The sequence below is a fragment of the Girardinichthys multiradiatus genome, chromosome 9, assembly GCF_021462225.1.
Source record: "Girardinichthys multiradiatus isolate DD_20200921_A chromosome 9, DD_fGirMul_XY1, whole genome shotgun sequence".
NCBI lineage: Eukaryota > Metazoa > Chordata > Actinopteri > Cyprinodontiformes > Goodeidae > Girardinichthys > Girardinichthys multiradiatus.
This window is the reverse complement of record NC_061802.1, coordinates 38,117,653-38,135,592: the sequence shown is the minus strand read 5'-3', so window position 1 is coordinate 38,135,592 and position 17,940 is coordinate 38,117,653. Positions and strand designations below refer to the sequence as shown.

General features: G+C 40.6%; 1 protein-coding gene across 1 annotated transcript in view; it reads right to left on the bottom strand.

Moving 5' to 3' along the window:
• palld (palladin, cytoskeletal associated protein) overlaps window positions 1–17,940 on the bottom strand; it is a 98,234-nt gene that overhangs the window by 16,471 nt on the left and 63,823 nt on the right. The window contains exon 12 of the mRNA XM_047374962.1: window positions 1,528–2,202. Within this exon, the coding sequence (XP_047230918.1) occupies window positions 1,528–2,202 (675 nt within the window). The remainder of the gene's footprint in view (window positions 1–1,527; window positions 2,203–17,940) is intronic.

Sequence of the window (17,940 nt, the reverse complement as noted above, 5' to 3'; positions counted from 1 at the left end):
ATGAGTTTGTACATGGTTATGGATCTCTGAGAAGCACCGTCTCATTTTCTGGTATGCTATTCAATGAAAATAAACATTTATTTTATGAGATTTGATATATGGCAACATCACAAGCTGTTTTTAAATTAATTGATTTTTTCCCTTGTGTTCTGTCCTGGTAGCTTGGCCAGACAGTATCGTGGGGCTGGTTGCCTTACAGTGTGAGGGCAAATTAGCTCTGCAAAAGGGTTATAATATATAAAATATAGCTTGTTTTTGTCCAAAATAAAATTATTTTGAACAAATCATGAAAAGGGTTAGGGGTAGCAGATGGCTAGGTTAGACGAACGAATTTTCATTAATTATCAGCAAAACCAAACTTCATTATGTTGTATTCCAACAAAACAAACTGGTCCTGAAAAATTATATTGTTTACATATATATCTAACAAGATGTGTTTATTTCATTTGTTTTTGTTCATTTGTTTTTGTGTTGTGGTGAAAAAAAATGATGGAAGAACACCTTTAAATAGAACCTGTCTGACAACACAAAGTAGACTAAAAGATGAAGAGACCATGGCCCAATCTAAAGAAATTAAAAGACAGATGAGAAACAAAATCATTGGTATCTATCAGTCTGGAATTGAGAACCATTATCCATAAACAAAAAATTCAGAACAATGGTGAACTTTCCCAGCAGTGGCCAGCCTACCAAAAACAAACAGTGTTGTTGTGTGATGGTCTGGGGCTGCTTTGCTGCTTCAGGACCTGGATGATTTGCTGTAATTAATGGAACAAGAAGTTCTGCTCTCTGGCAGAAAATCCTGAAGGAGAATATCTGTCTGTTTGTGACCTTGTTATCAGTTATTCAGTTTTTTAGTTATTCAGCAGGACAAGGATCCAAAGCACAACAACAAGTCCACATCTAAATGGCTCTAAACCAAATACAGGTTTTGGAGAGGCCTAGTTAAAATATGGACTTAAATCAATAAAGTTAACAAATCATTGGCATGTTGTATTTAGTCAGATTATCTTTGTCTAATATTGAAATATGTTGAGTGATCTGACACATTTAAGTGTGACAAAGAATCAAAACCAGACAAACATCTGAGAGGGAGCAAATATTTTTACCACACTATGCGTATTATGTTTCATGTTTGATGTGTGAATAAACAAAAATAAACTAAATTGGCCATTTCTGTTTGCATAATTGACTTTATATCATCTAAGGCATGTGTGAGTGTTTGTTTGACTTGGACTCACCTTTCACTCTCAGGTTGGGGTTTATTTTCCTGCCATTACACCTTCGATAAACTTTACCTTTTCTCTCGCTGCTTCATCATTTTTCTTTAAACATGCTGTATAAAAATTCAAACATGTCATTTCCAATCCATCTATCCCTTCTCACTGCCGCCTGCAGGTTTATGTCTACCCAAGCTCTGTTATGGGTTCATGCTGTGTAGAAAGGGCTTGCATGTCTCACTCGACACAACCCGTAACTCTGAACAGAGAGCAAAGAGTATAAATGTGCATGCTGAAGGACACTTACACAGTGCTGTTGCCTTTGGGAAGGCCCAGGCTGTTGACTGTGGGGCTGCCAGGTGTGGAAGGTGTGGAGGGCAACACAGAGGACAGGAAGCTGGAGGCAGGAGACGGAGGCACTGAGGAGAATGGTGACGACACATCTGAGTTTGCTGGAGACATGGAGACAGGAGGGGGGGGAGGAGGTGGAGGAGGGGGAAAATCCTGGGCGAGGCCGGATGGAGAGGACAGGTTGCTAGGGCTGAGGAAGGGTGGAGGAGGGGGCGGGAAGGAAGGAGAGGTCGGAGACTCAATGCTGCCAGCCTTTGTGAAAGGAGGCAGGGTGACCCTGCTTAAGGACTTGTGAGAGGTGGGTGGAGACAGGGGGGAGGACAGGCTGGACCCAGAGGAACCAGAGGAGTGGGCGATGTAGCCCGCCCCACCCGGGCTTTGAGCAGCAATGAACTGCTTGGGCCGGGCATAGTTGAAGGTACTGGCCTGCATGGCTGTGCTGCTCTCCAGCTCCTGGAAGGAGGGAGGAGGGGGTAGAGGCGGAGATGGTGGAGCAGGTAGAGGTGCTTCCTGAAGCAATTGCAAGGGTGGAGGTGGGATTTCCTGGATGTGCTGCTGCTGTTGCCAGATGGCTGCCTCCTGCTGCTCCAACAGAATCTGGTCCTGCAGCTGCTTCAGCTGGGCTGCGTTCCTGAGAGGAAGAATCATGATCAGAAGATACAGTCAATGAAGCTTCCTTTAATCCTCCCCGTTTTACAGCAGGTGGAGGGGGGCTGTAACACGGTAACACAAAAAAAAGTTACAAAACCAAGCATCTGTTATCAGTTTCTCTTTGACTCAACAGCAGGTTTCTACGCAACTGCAGTTGGAGCCCAACAGAGGTTAACCTTTAAAGACAGAACTCTCTCACGTTTTCCTGACAGCTGTTAACAAGAGTGAGGCGTTTTTCCTTGGCTCCGTCAGGCCTGAGGTTTGGTCAAACAACTGGAATATACACAACTTCTGGGGAGGAAACAACTGCACGAGCAGCAGGGACTGATAGTGTATCAGCTTCTAGCCTTTAAAAAAGAGCCAGACTGTTGACAGCACTTTAAGTGTGTAAGAGGAATCAGACCATAGGTGTGAGTGGGAGGAAAACAGCTCTGTTGCTGTTGTTTAACAGTGGCACACAGCCTAAGAAATAGATAATTGGAGTGCTGCAGAGGCTGTTTTTCTTTCTGTGAAATAAGTTGAGGCGTGGCTCCTTCTACTTGTATGTTTCTGCCTATTGAAGAAAAACAACTGTAATGTTCACACATTATGTTATTTAGTCATGGAGATGGGTCCTGATGATGAAATGTTGTGTTTTTTTTCCCAGAGTTGTGGTTATCCAGTTTTTCCTCCACCTTAGTCACAGTGTTGTCATGTCATTGTGGAGGAGAAAGGCTTGAAATTCTGGGATGTCATCAGCTCCAAACTTCTAACCTCCAAGCAACACCAATTTTAAATGAACTAGTAAAGTTTCAAAGAGACCATATGTTGTTAAATTCTTTTGATGTCTTTTATTCAGTGTGGTATACAGCTTTTCTTGTGTATAAAGTTCATAAAACACAACAAAGGAAGGATTCCTCTGATCTTGCAGTGGTTAAAATGCCTCATATGTACAGTGTCTTGCAAAAGTATTCATAGCCCTTGGACTCTTTCATATTTTGTCACATTACAAGATCCAACTTGCTTGTATGTTACAGGGACTTTATGTGATAGAGCAACACAAAGTACCGGTGACTGAACTGGAAGGAAAGTATATATACTTTTGAAATATTAGTTGAGCCACTTTTCACTGCAATTGCAGTTTCAATGTGGTTTTCAAAAATTTAAGAACATACATAATAAATTTTAGAGCAGGATTTCTCTTTGAACTATCTCCACCATTACACAATTCTCACACAAACTCAGCTCTCATTGTCATAATTCCATGTTTCTGCATTCAGCATGCCTCTTGCACAACTATCTTCTGCTCCTGTCCAAATTCTGCTTCTCTCGCCCTCCTCAGCTTACAGGTTAAACCTTTGCTCTGCAGTGTTAGTTTTCTTGTGTTACAAAACCATGTATCAATTTCTTTTCACCATGTTCTGCACTAATGTTTGTGTGTTGGTGGGATGTTTGGAGTATCACATAAAATACCAGTAAAATACGTAGAGGTTTGCGCTTTTAAAAGGTAATATGTGGAAAGGTTCAAAGGTTGTGAATACTTTTGCAAGGTACTGTGCATTAGGGTTTTCTTTCTTAACTCCATATATTCTCATATGATTTATTTGTGTAATAACTTGATAGTAGAGTGTTTGCATTAGTTTTAAGCTGCTGTCAGCTAACCAAACAGAGATGACTGATAGTTCCAGGGACAGGTCTTAAAAAGACAGGAGGTTTTCAGAAACAAATTGATAGAGACAGCAGCAACACAGTATGATAACAACAACGTTAGTCTCAATATTAAAGCATATAAATCCTCTCCTGAAATTCAATTCCAAGCTCGTAAATGAGGGCAATATGGGCTTCCTTAAGACTATACAAACTACAAAAACCACAGGACTGAATGCAACTTTCTGCAAGGATCAGGAAGAAGACATTGGATCCTTGGAAAGCATGGGAGGCTGTAAATCTAAAAGAATGTTCAGAAATGTGTGCTGCATGTGAGAATGATGAGTTCCTCACTGTTCAGAATATACTGTACATCCCAGCGGTGCCTGTTGTCTAGAGTCCACCAAGTTCACGTGCCCAAACCTTTTCCAGATGTCGGATAATCAGTGGAGTGTTTCAACTATTTTTTTTATTTTTTATCTGTGACAGTGCAGACCCCCTTCCCCTCCCTCTCTCTTTAGTTGCCGCTGCCAACAGCAGCATGACTGATTAGTCTCTCCAAGCCATTTTGGTTTTTCATTATGGTTTTATGCTTCCTTCCAGAGTGGACGTCACAGGCCCAAATAAATACCCATTAATCCACAAGCATCCATTCCGATCATTCCAGGTTGTCCCCACCTGGTGCTCTCCTTACAGTCCTCACTGACCACAAAAAGCAACACAATCAGTTCAATGTCTGCCTCTTTGTATACATTTTCCTTTACATTTCTCAAAGCTCTCCTCCTCAGGCCTCCAAAGAAAGAGTGCTTTTACAGGAATAGTTTGGCATCTGGTGAGGCTCGCGGCGCTCCACAGCAGTTTTATTCCTTTTTTGGCTTTGTTCTCAGTCCGTCAGGCAGAAGCGGCCAGCCTGTCTGCACTAGCAGAAAGGAAACACACTTCATGTCCTCACAGCCTGATTCCTCACTGCTTTACAAGCTCAGCATGAAAAACCTCAAAGTCCTTTTCTGCATTTATCTGTTTTTAATACATGCTTGTGTTACAGTTCTTATTGGAGATAGTAAAAAAAAATTAAACAGGAGGCAGGAGACAGAGGTGGAGATGCATCGAGAGATCGGCAGGTGGCTAATTTAAAGCTTGATCGCTGGCTAGTCGGAAACTCACAAATCAGGTCATTATGCAAATGGTTAATGGTGAATTCAAGTATGCCTTGGAAGTTACAAAGCAAAGCTGAAGGTTTAAATTTGGAAGTGTATCACCAAAAATCACAAGCCAAGAAATCTATTTCCTATGACAAGGCGAGATATTTCTGCTGTCCATTCAGGCTGCAAGAGAGTGAGAGAGAGCAACAGTTTCAGCAAGCTATAGTAGCCATACAGATTGCACTAGATATTAATATAAGGTGCTAAAGCCAGGTTTATACTCCATAGTATTTTGTTTACGACTTGTTAAATCGGCTTCTAATACAAATAATTAATGCCCCGTCACAGCAGAAAAGCTGGAAACAAATTTGTATTGCGGTTTGCAGATCTTCCTGTGTTGCAGCTCCTAAAGAAATCCGAATCAAGGTCAAAGCTTTACAAAAATCAGGGATTGGAAATCAGTCAAAAACGTAGAATCAGTGCATCTCAACTTAAAGTGTACCATTTACTTTCTTGGTTTGTCAAGAACTTTGTAACTGTCATGCTTTTTATTAAGTTTCTGTGCACAAGAAATCTGTGTAATTCGCATTTTCCACAACTACTTGGCACAAGAGGGTTACAATTATAGCCAAATTTAATTTGCATCTGAATCTAGTTTCAACATTTGCTTCATATTTAAATGGTCAGCCAGGTCTTTTCATTCCTGCTTCATAAATATTTTCATATCCCTCAAGAGGATTTGGATCAACCAAACTAGCAACCCGAGGTCATCCAGAATCAGAGCAACCGCCAGCTATTTCTTCCAGAAATCTTTGACCACAAAGTCCAACAGAATTTTCACATCTTGCTTTTTCATCCATCTGAACTCTGACCTGAACTTCTCCATAAAGACCTGTTACAAAGGTCTTCAAAATCAGAGCAGATTTCCATTGTTCCCTCCTATCCATCTATATGTCAGAGCGGGGTCTAATTAGTAGGCAAAGTTTTCCTCTGTTGCCACGCCAACAGCCCTGTGTTTTGCTGTTCTGATTTGGGCCAACTGGCCCACAAAACGATCCGCTTCACAGAGAAAACATTTCAGCTCCTCTGTGAGCTGCTCCAACTGTAAGACAATTAATCTTCCATCTCGCAGTGCCTCTTTTTTTTTTTTTGCACTCACTCCTGGAGGAGTCAATGAAAGTCTTTTTGGGTCGGATCCTGTCTGTACTTAATTCAGGGGACGAGAGAAGAGGCAAAGAGAGATCTGGTCTGGAAGGAACTTTACCTTACATTTCTGAAAGCACAATAAACAGAGCCCAGAGTGGCCTGACAGTAACATAATTGAGGGAGTGTTTTACAGCCCTGTGATGTTGGAGTCTCAGTGAGAAGTGCCAGATGCAGCAGCATGTTTCTTTAATAAATGGAGACCCCAGCATTGTAAAGGCCATGTTTGCTCTTTGTTGCCTACTTGAGCTGCTTGAACCCGAACAGCCCTCAGCGCATCGGACACCCATTTCAGTACCAAAGCAAGTAAACAAAGAGCAATCGAAGGTTTTATCTGCCGTCCATCTTACCAGCTCTGCAGCTGGCTATAAATAACACAGGCGCTTTATTAGCCTCGCCAGCTAAAAACAGGAAGCGAGCAGGAAGTTGTTGAATGTATGAAGGCAGAAATGAGGTGTTTCCTTCTGTAAACAACACCGGGAGAACCGAGTCTGCTCCCGTTATCCTCTAATGTCTGCGGGTTTTCTTAAGCAGAAAAGGGGAGATTAGAGTCCTGCCTTCAGCTTGTAAAGCCAGCGTGTATTTGCATTACACGTCTGAATGTTTGTTTCTGCAAACACTTCTGTGGCTAGGTAACAGTGGGACTGTGCTATTCATAAATGATTTATTCTGGAAAGTAAAACTGGATTTCCGTGTCACACCTAGAACACAAACACAAGGTGGGAAGGATGTACATTTACAGCCATATACTTAAATGCATGTAAATCGGGTGGTATGAGATAGACCAACACAAAGTTGTACATAATTGTGAAGGAAAAGAGTACTGTGCATTTGTGTCAAGCCCCTCTAACTCTGTAAATCCATCTGCAAGTTGGTTTAAGTGTTGGTTGAACTGGATTTCATTTACAGCTATCAGAGTGAAATCCCAGTAAAATATATAAATGTTTCTGGTTGCAACATGATACAATGTGGAACAGTTTAGGGGTATGAATACTTTATCAGCCACAAACAGCAGCTCTGTGAGACTAAATCACCCAATTGATAAAGACATATCAAATGACAGGAAATTGGGGTGTTTAAATGCTTTTTGGTGAGCATTGCGTCATCACGGCAGTGTGTCTGCATGCACTCGCCTGAAGCACATCAGCAGTAAAATCTCGTTAATCTGTCACAGTGAGTGAGGTGATACATGGGAGACTGTCAGACTTGCAGACTATTAGTAAGACTGTCTGTCTAATGTCTCTACTGATGACGTCTGACACCTCTGTCACCTGTTTCTGTAGAAATGTGTAACGTCAGCAACTTCTAGACATTTACTGAACAGAGTGACATATTTTATGACACATTTATTGTGAAACTGCAATTTATTGCCAATGCACTTCGGATAGCTACAAATAAAACTGAGCAATTTCAATCCAATAGACGGAGCCTTGCAAAGGTTTTCTTGACCCTTCGACTTTTGCACATGCTGTCACGTAACAACCCCAAACTTTAAGGTCCATTATTGGTATTTTATCTCATGGCACGATTGTGAAGTGTAATTTAAGTCATAAATTGTTTTCAACTTTTTATTTTACAAATCAGAGAAGTGCATCATGCAAATAAAATCTAGTGGAAACAGCTGGATTCAGAAGTCAACCAATCATCTGAAAGAGTATGGCACAACTACCAACCTGGCCAGGAGAAAGCTCTCACTGAAATTAATCCAAACGAAGTCCCATCCGAAGTTTGGCACAAGTCATGTAGGGTACAGGTGAAAAGAGGTGGTTTGGTCACAAAAGACCAAAATCAAACTTTTTGGCCTGTGTGCAAAAAAAGCCTTAAGGCACAAAAAAATAACACTGCACATCATTCTAAATGCACCATCCCCAAGATGAAAGATGTTGGTGGCAGAGTCATGCTGTGGGGATGCTTTTCTTCAGCAGAGACAGGGAATCTTGTCACAGTTGTGGGGAAGATGAATGAAGCTAAATACAAGACTAACATGAAGAGAAACCTACTAGGGGCTGTGAAAGACTTCTTCTGCTTCCGTTTTCCATTTATACTGTACTTTCTGTTGGTCTGTCACCTAAAACCCAGTAAAATTCACCAACGTTCATGGGTGAATGCTTTTACAAGGCATTGCAATCCTCAGAAACCAGGGAGCATCTATCTGCTGTCCACCATTCACTACATCCACTTCTGCTGATACATATGTCCTGAAGTCCTTAACTTACTTTCCAGGGTGCCACCATTCATTCTTGCCACTAGCCCACCCCCCTGCTCCGTGCCTCTAATTGCACACACACTACATAAAATAGAAGCAGACTGTTTTCTCCCCAGCCCCCCATCATTAAAGCGTAGCACAGAACGTTTTTCTAGCCACACCAACAGCTCACGGCTACTCTGGTCACACATTTCTCCCTGCCCTACTTTCTTTCTTCCTTTCTTCCTCTCATCTTACACTATTACCTCTCCTTACTAAGCTTTCTATCTTGACTTGTATTTCATATCCAGGTATAAAAGATGAAGACTGCTTCATCTTCATCCATCCACCTATTCCTATTCTCCCCACTCCTCTGCTGTTGTTCAAGTTAGATGTTTCTCCTCTACAGCAGGAAGGTTGAAGACTTTCTTGCCTAGAGAAGGAATGGCATTGCCATCAAATAAGATTAACAGCAGAAGAGAAAGGAGAGGAGGGGGGAGTAGATGATGCAGAAGTGAAGAAATCAGCCAGCGAACGAGTCATAGCGGAGTGAGCTACAAGCTTTCTCACTTTGGTGAGCCTATTGTGTTAAATAATCCATCTGACTCAGCTGAGGAGCTCTGCAAACAAATAAACCACGTAGTCTGAGTTTGTTACAAACATCAGCCTGGAGAGAAAAGCAGCACACTAGTTTCTGGTGAAGGCACTGAAAATGATGCTTCTTCTCGTTCTCCTCCTCCTCTCTTCAGTCTGAACTGGCTTCCCTTTTCTGAGCCTCACTTAAATGAATGGGTATCAAACTCAGCCTCTGTGTGCTTCCAAAAACACCAAACAGCCATTCTGAACGCATATCATTTCAGCACAAGCTGGAAACACAGAGGAAGGGTACAAGTCCATAATCTACATTTTCACTTGGTAACTTGCATTTTCAACAAATAAAAACCATGAATAATACTAATAACAATAAATAAAAGGAAATAATATTTTTGAAAAGTTTACTCTATTTAAATCTAAAACTTTAAAAAGTTACAGAAAAGCATCCTTCCCTCCCTTTCTCTCACTCATACCAAAATCGGTTTAATCATGTCAGAATGAGCTTCAGGTTGACAGAAGAGGATCAGAAAAACCTGTACCTTCAGTGCTGTGATCTTCGGTGTAGATAAACTGCTGCAGAGCAACAAACTCAGTCTCAGTGCTGCTCTGCCAGGTACAGAGCAGCATATATAGCTGTGGGCAGTTGGACAGTGACACAAGCAGCCTCCCTCCCTCCGTCCCTGCCTTTCTTTCTCTCTGCATGAGTCAGTCTGTCTGTGAGCTCCTCCCCTTCACAGTAAGAGCCCATACTCTGCCAGAGAGCAGTTGCTTACAAAATAAAAGCTCAAGCAGGTATTGTAGCAACAAAAACTTTTCCTTTTTTCACTTTGGAAAGTTTCTGAACTGCAAACAAATAAGTAGATCCATAAGAAAGACTCCAATTTACAGGTTGATTTCAAAACTTGACTAAAAGGATGACTGTGGAAAGAGGTTTAGATCAATTGTGTTTAAAAAAAAAATGAGGTTCTGTTAAAAACAAACAGATGTTTAGACCGCTATTAGATTAGCCGTTAGCTTCAGCCTCTAGGATCAAGTAATCTGGGATTATACTAAATGTAGAAGAGAGTTATCCACTGCAGGTAAGGTACTAAGTGCTTATAGTTCTCTGAGAGAACCTTACATCAAACCTTCTGAACTAGATGATTAATGAACTGAACAAGCTTGGATTTTAGGATATAAATAAGTTGATTTAGGTCTCAGGTCTCTGGTATTACCAACCACTCTTAGTTAACGGGGTGTATGAAGGCGTTTTCTACATGTCAGGCATATGGAACACAATGGCTTTATGCACTATGTATTGTTTTTGTATGTGAGAATAATATAAGTTCTCTGTGTGTCTAACAGAGTGTGTGCGCACTCCTATCCTAACCGCATAGTTCTGTTTTATTTTCCACAAGTATTTCTCAAGAGAAGGATTTTCTTCCTCATTTTTTATGTATGAAGCAAAGCTCTTATTATTAGGAATTTCTCATTTCTATTCTGGTGTGTTATTGCTCTATTTTTAGAGAGTGTGTGCGTTCCAGGCTGGCTGATGAGTCACGCCAGGCCGGTGGAAGGTAGGAGACCTGGGACCACTCCAGTGGGGTGTTTTATGTCCCCAGTCTAGTTACTAGACTGCTACTAGAGGAGATCTCTCTTCATCTACACCGCGAGTCATATCTTGTGGGCTGAGTCACAGACTCTGTGGGGCGATTCAGAGTGAATCTCGTCTGTGTTTGTTCTCTGTGACAGCTGTGTCATGAGAGTGGAGCGTGTTCCCATCACTCAACACTCTAATGGAGATCCACAAGTGGGAGTTGTGTGGTCAACCAACTGAGTGTCTATAGGGAGATGAGCCACATTTAGCACTTAGAGCTACAGCCTGATCACAGACTGATTGATCTCATCTGGAAAAAATGCTGTCCTCTGTGTGAATACAGTGCTGTCCAAAAGTATTCACACCCCTGGAATGTTTTCATTTCTTCACTTTACAACCACAAGCTTTTGTGTATTTTATTGGGATTTTTTGCGATTGGGCCAAATCAAAGTAGTTCATAATTGTGTAGTGGAAAGAAAACTATGTGTGCAAACATATTTTACAAATAAAAATCTAAAAAGTGCACCGTGAATGTGTATTCAACCCCTAAGTCAGTATTTTGAGGAATCGCCTTTTGCTGTTATTTCTGCTGCAAGCCATTTGCGGGTTATGTCCCTGGCAGCTTTGTACAGCTAGAGACAGATAGTTAAGCCCATACCTTTGTACAAAATAGCTTTAGCGCTGTCAGTTTGGAAGAAGATTATCTGTAAGTATCAGTTTTATTGCCCGGCCACAGATTCATATTTGGATTTAGGTTTCCATCATGTGATCTAAATTATTTCATTGCAGCGCTGTATTGTTTAAGTTTGCTGCCCCACTCGAAGATGAAACTCCACTCATGTCTGAAGTCTTTTGCTGCCTTTAACAGAATTGCCCTGTATGTAGCTCCATCCATCTCTGTCCCAGCTGAAGAAAAACACCCCCAATCCAGCTTGATGCTGCCACATGTTTTACCAAGGAGATGCTGTGTTTAGGTGACACTTTTTCACTACATACAGAGAATTACAGTATATGTAGGCCAAAAGTTTGGTTTTATCTGACCTGAGCATCTTACCACGTTCATACAGAGTAAATTAGACACAGGTGGGCTCGGTTTACTAACTGTTTGACTGAATTTATTTTGTTCATTTTGAAAATCATGCATTATTTTTTTTCCACTTCAAAAAACCACACACTATACTTTGTGTTGGTCTGTCACATAAAATCCTAGTACAGTACAGTGGAAGCTGGATGTTTAGTAAGGAAAATAGGAAAAACGTTTTATGCAAACTTTTGCAACGCATTGTATGTGGATGGATGTCAAGCCATGTTTATCTGTGTTTAACATACACAGCGTTCTATGTGGGGGAACTTTGAGGTAGGTTTGTTTCCATGCTGTCAACTCCCAAGAATACAACCTGCCTCGCCTCTTGCTCCCCTCATATCCCAACGCTCGACCTTTCATCAATCCCTCTCCTCCAGCTCTCCCTACTCTCTTCCAGCTCGCCGTCTGTACTCTCTCTGAAGGTCAGCTCCCACAGCTCTCTTCCTTATTTGGAAAGTTTCTCCATTCCATGCAGGTCATTCTCACTTCCTGACCAATCCTGCGGTTTGTTGGTCCGCTGTCTCAGCCAATCCTGTGTCTCCCATGTCCTTTTATAGGCTGCCCCCTTTCTAACTGCAGAGGTCCATGTGAAATTATCTTCTTTCCTGCTTCCCCAGAGCGTCCTGTGGCTTCTTTTAACTTTTTATTCTATTTTACAAACCTCACTCCCAACAAAATAAGAACCAGGTTCCTGTGTGCCTTTCTCCATATGCTGCTAATCAAAACCAAGCATGTGGCTTTCTAAGGTGTTCAGCTGGGTACGGATTGAGTCAGTTTCTAATTAGACGTATGATGGCGACAACCCATTTGTAAAGCCTGCCGTCTCGGTTAAATGTGGTTCTTTAACACCCATGTTTCCCAATATTTACAAAACCACAGGCAACACCTCGACAAGAAAGTGACTGTTAGTACTTCATTGGCATTTTCATGACTTGCACCTCGTAAAACACAAATACACTGCTGAGAGGAAGCTCTGAGTCACAGCAGAGATATGTGACAAATCCTATTAACCAAACCTTTTTGTTCAACGATGAAACAGAGACAGAATATTCACCAGATCGACCTCCTAGATTCATCAGAACAAGCAAGGAAAAAACATGTAGGATGGAGACTGAGAACAGCTAATTGCCTGCTGTGACCCCACACTACGAAGGCAACAAGTTCAACAAGTTCACTTGAGTGTGTGTGATAGAGAATTAGTGAGTTTGCTGTTCCCCAAACAGCAGCCTCAGTGAGGTTAAAGAGGTCTGGAAACAACTGCAAAAATCATTTAATCTCAGTGGTATGACGGTTATGTCACCAGACCTGGACTGAGAGGTATGAGGTCAAGCTGCAGACAGCTTGGCCCACATTAAATTTGATTAGGACATTCTTGGCCTTCATTACTACTGTGTTTATGCATTCACCTCTTCTTCGTTTGCACATATTGTGACCACAATTCTGGACTACAATCTGGGCCAAAAGGTTCTCTCTCTATTCTAAACCCTCAACTTCTTCCAGCACAGGAGCGCAGGTAGACATAAAGCAATACTGGGTCACAACATCTGATTGTAAACAAAGTAATCCTCCACCCTAGACTCAAGTGGTTTTCAGCATTCTACAGGTTTTCTATGAAGATCCTCCTGCCTTTAGCTTCATCCATCTTCCCATCAACTTGGACCAGCTAAAGAAAAGTACCCACACATGATGATACTGCCACCAACATGCTTCACAGTGTGATGGTGTTTTTGGGTTAATGCACATAGTCCATCCATCCATCCATCCATCCATCCATCCATCCATCCATCCATCTATCCATCCATCCATCCCAAGAAAAAAGTACCACACAAAAAACATTTCCTGCTTTCCTACTTACTTTATGGTATGTGTTCTTCTTCAGTCTTCCTAAGCAGAACGCTACTCCGCATAAGTCTTTGGTTCCTTTTGAACATTCTGACTTTCTTATAATCTCTTAAAGTGACTCTATAGGCACTTTGCTGAAGTCACAATGTTTTGTTGAAATCGGATTAGGAATTTTACTTGGGAAGAGAAAATATATATTGAGGAAGGTGCCTCAATAAAGTGGCTCTGGTGATGCCTATGCTCCATTCACACAAGCAAATCTCTGCTTTTCTCTCCAATGTCACCTCTAAACTGTAATCAGGTGCAGGGACTGCTTACTGTATATATATTCATCTGTTTAAGTTAACTTTTTCCCCTCATGTCTGGCTTCATGTGAGCCACCCAAGTGCGGTAGATTACAATCAGTCATTACCTCAGCATCCATGCAGCCAACCAACATGCAAAAAAACCCTGAATGATTGCAGGGACACCAGGGTCAGTGTAGCAAAAAGAAAGACTAAATTGAGGTTCTGTTAAGTGCTAAAGAATGCCTGTTTTCCATCATGCAGGCTAAAAAGGAACGCACTGTGGTGCTGCATCAAAAACAAACCCACAGTTGCACAGTTAGTGAGACTTCAGCCCATATATAAAAAGCACTTTGTGGAATGAAATCCGTGCAACAGAATCATTTCAACTGTCAGTGTTGATTCCTGCTCTGATGAAAGAGAGATTAAGCTGAAGAAGGGATAATTGTTGCCTCTGCTTCTTGTGCTCACAGAGACGCCCACCCAGACTTTAGACCGTACCAACCTATAATATAATGCTCTGCTCCAATTATCCCAGGCAGCATTTAGGTGGTTACACCTTTATCATGCCTCTCTACTTGTATGCCTCCTAATTTGTCAAAGGTTTTTTTACTCGGAGCGCAGGGTCTTTACATGTTCTATTTTAGCTTTAACATAGCTCCACTACAAGTGGACTCCACCATTTGTAATAGTGGGTGTGGATGGCCAAAACAAATTGTGACATGACTCCTCAGACATGGTCATCATATACAAACCTAACAAAAACCTTCGGATGTATGAAAGAATAAGAAAAAAACAAAGAAAACTCAATAGTTATTACATCTACTTACACTGACTTTGGCCAATGCTTCACATCATTTATATCGCAAGGAAACAGGAAGTCATTGACTACTAATTAGAAGTTTCCAGAAAATCAACTCAAACGAGTATACATTTAAAAAAGTTATATTTTTTATATAACATATATTTATATATATATTCATATATTTCCCCCTGCTTTCAACCTCCCCAGAAAAAAAACGTATACACATACGGCAGCAATATGGATATAAACATTGATAGTTATTATCAGCCCAGTTTTACGGTACGGTGCCGACACCGATATGTTAAAAATGACAAAAATGGGCCGAAACCGATGTTAATACTGATAAATTGTGCATCCATAGTGGTTGTGCTAGATACTAGAAAGTATTTAGAAAGACTTCTAAAACAAAAAGTTTAATGACTTATCAGAAATCAGAACAGCAACGTTGGAGTCTAATTCATGCTGAAAAGACATCACATCATGGAAAATCCAGAGTCACGCATGAATGTAGATCATCACCAAGTGACAAAACGCTGACACTAAATGACGCAACTGCATGCAAAGCAAGAACTTCTCACTCTCATTTCAGGTGGATGTAAAGAAAACACATTTTCCCCCTTGTGCTGACATATCTCCCAACTAGAAAATATTGATAACAACTTATATGGATAAGATATTGTTTTTAACTAGACAAAGCAAACTCAAACAAAGCAAATAAAAGGATATTACAGAATTTCAAACTGATGTCATCAGGTGATTGCATTTATAATTTGGTAAAAGTCTCTCAGGAAAAACAGATTTACCAATGCTCACCAGTTTGACTATAAATGAATGTTAGATCAATGTTTTTGTTTATGATTTATGAAGTCTAAACTGAAATCCCAAAACCCACATCAAACATCGGCATTTATCAGCATTTGATAAACCCATAGAAGCAACAATTTATTTTGTTAAGCCCTGTAATACAGAGATCTTTGAAAATGCCACAAACAGCTCTACTGTCTAAATAAGGCCCCCCAAGTTAAACAGAGCTTGACATCAGCTTCTTTAAGCAAAGATGCATTTCATACAGGCCATCAGAAAGTGAAAAAGTGACTTATTGTCAAATCAATTTGTAGGATCTGGGCACTAAACGAAACACAAAATGAACAATCCACACTACTACCGAGAACTAATCAGGCTCCTTCATTGCAGGGAGTTACAGAAGTGCCAAGTTTAATTGTTTCTGTGGCGCCAACATTATTGTTGAAAATGTCATCATAAATTAGGAATTCACTGCAACATCTGCTGCCTCAAATATGCTTTTAAGCAACGTCCTAACACGTCACAATGACCTCACTCTGACGGAGGAGGGTCTACAGTGTTGTGCTAAAGTGTTTTCCCATTACGTCACATTACAACCATAAACTAAAATGAATTTCATTTGAGTTTAATGTAATAGACTAACACAAAGAGATGCATAATTGGGAAATGGAAGAAAATTTTAAGTGTTTTGAGCGATTATTGTCAGTCTTGACTCATCCTCAAACACAGAAACATGCTCACACGTGCATCTGATTTACAAGATAAAAACAAAAACGGAAGTGTTTTCCTACATCACATGAAAACCCAATTCAGCCTGTCTAACAGGCTCATAAATCTACCAACTGTCTGCACCTTGCATGCGTCTTTGCCACACAATGGTCTGAAGCCGTTTCTTTCAGTAGCAATGCTCTTCTGTTCCAGCCAAGCTCACACAATTAAACTGGCCTCCAACAACAAGATAAGTTTTGGTTCAATGACAAAACACACAAGCTCCAAGCAGCAGGTTAGGTTAAGAAAACATTTCTTTCCTTTGCGTGTTTAAACCCTGGAGCAGTTTCTTAGAAGAAAACACAGTGTCTGTATAAGTGTTGCTTGTTCATTTTATCTTACAAACAGTAGTCTAAAAATAGCTCCTTTATTCACAGCATTAAAGCACATAACTAAAACGTTATTAGTGGCAATGATCTGAAAAAAATAAATAAAAATCACCCCGTCAATGAGATACTCCTGGCACGTATCTTTACTAACATGTGGTAAAGGCATTCTCTCCAGATTTATACCATAGTTCTTATCCAAGCAGAGAATTTGAGCCTCTCCCTTGGAAGTTTGAGTTCAGATTTCCCTCGGTTCCTGTGCTGATGTCTGGCATCGAGATTAACAACCCTGCTCTCTGCTTTCCTTCAGTCCACAAAATCAGCAGGTCTGTTTTCATTAACCAGGTCTCCTGCAGTACATCCCTTCCTGTCAAGCTGCACAAGCTTCCTCCATAATGCTCAGCATTTTTGGAGCAGAAAATAAATAAAAAAACGCACCAGCTTTCGGTCCGTTATTCCTGCAGCTTAAAACGTTTTAAAGCTGAGAAGCCATCAATCAAGGGAATGTCTCAAAATGTGTCAAGTTGTTTGTAAGCAAAAGCCTAACTGTGAAATCTAGACAGCTTAGTCTTTAGGTTAAAATAAACGTTATAGGAAAGGCATGTACAGTGCTGTAAAAACGTGTTTAGACCCTTACAGGTTTCTACTGATTTTGCCTTTTTTTAAACTTGAAAAGTTTTCAAATTATGAAAAAATTGTAAACATGCTGTTTACAAATGATGAGGAAAATAAAACCAAACCAACCTAGCCTTAAAGAAAAAAACAAATGCCCTAAAATCCTAATATCTTCTGTTCCAACCTTGGTAACAACAAGCTTTTGTGTTATGCACCATTGCAGAGGTAGGATCTGATTAGACTGAAAGATAAGATTTGAAGCTTTGAATTGATTACAGTCAGCCTCTGTTCACACAGGCTGTTTGAGTTCAGTGTGGCAGAAACATGACCTTTGGTTAATGGCATAGCTGCTGTTTTCATTAAGCAATGAACAAATTTAATGGGCCAGAAGATGAGGAGCCTATGCTAATTTCTTCACAGCGGGAAGCTGATTGTTTTAGTACCGCATGCATGTTGTTGTTGTGAAAAAGAACACAAGTATTTAACCCCAAGAGAAAAAACTTAAAATCCTGACCTCATGATCTGTGAACAGACAAACAGATAAGACATTTCTTGTGCAGGGTTTTGTCACGCAACTAAGTCAGATGCTCTGCCTTTTCCAAAGTGTGCAGCCAACTAAGCAATTCATAATTTCACACTGGTAAATGATTAATTCCATGTTTAATGGGGTGGCTGTAAATGTAGCTTTAAACAGAGGGTAATATGTGCAAAGTTTATCTTTGTCAGCAACAACCTCAATGTATCCTAATTCTATGTAAAAGGTCCCTAAATATTTCCTTATCTGTAAAAATCTGAGCTAAATATACAATTTATATAATCTGAAAAAAACAAAACACTGTGCTACAAATGTATCTTAAAGCATCA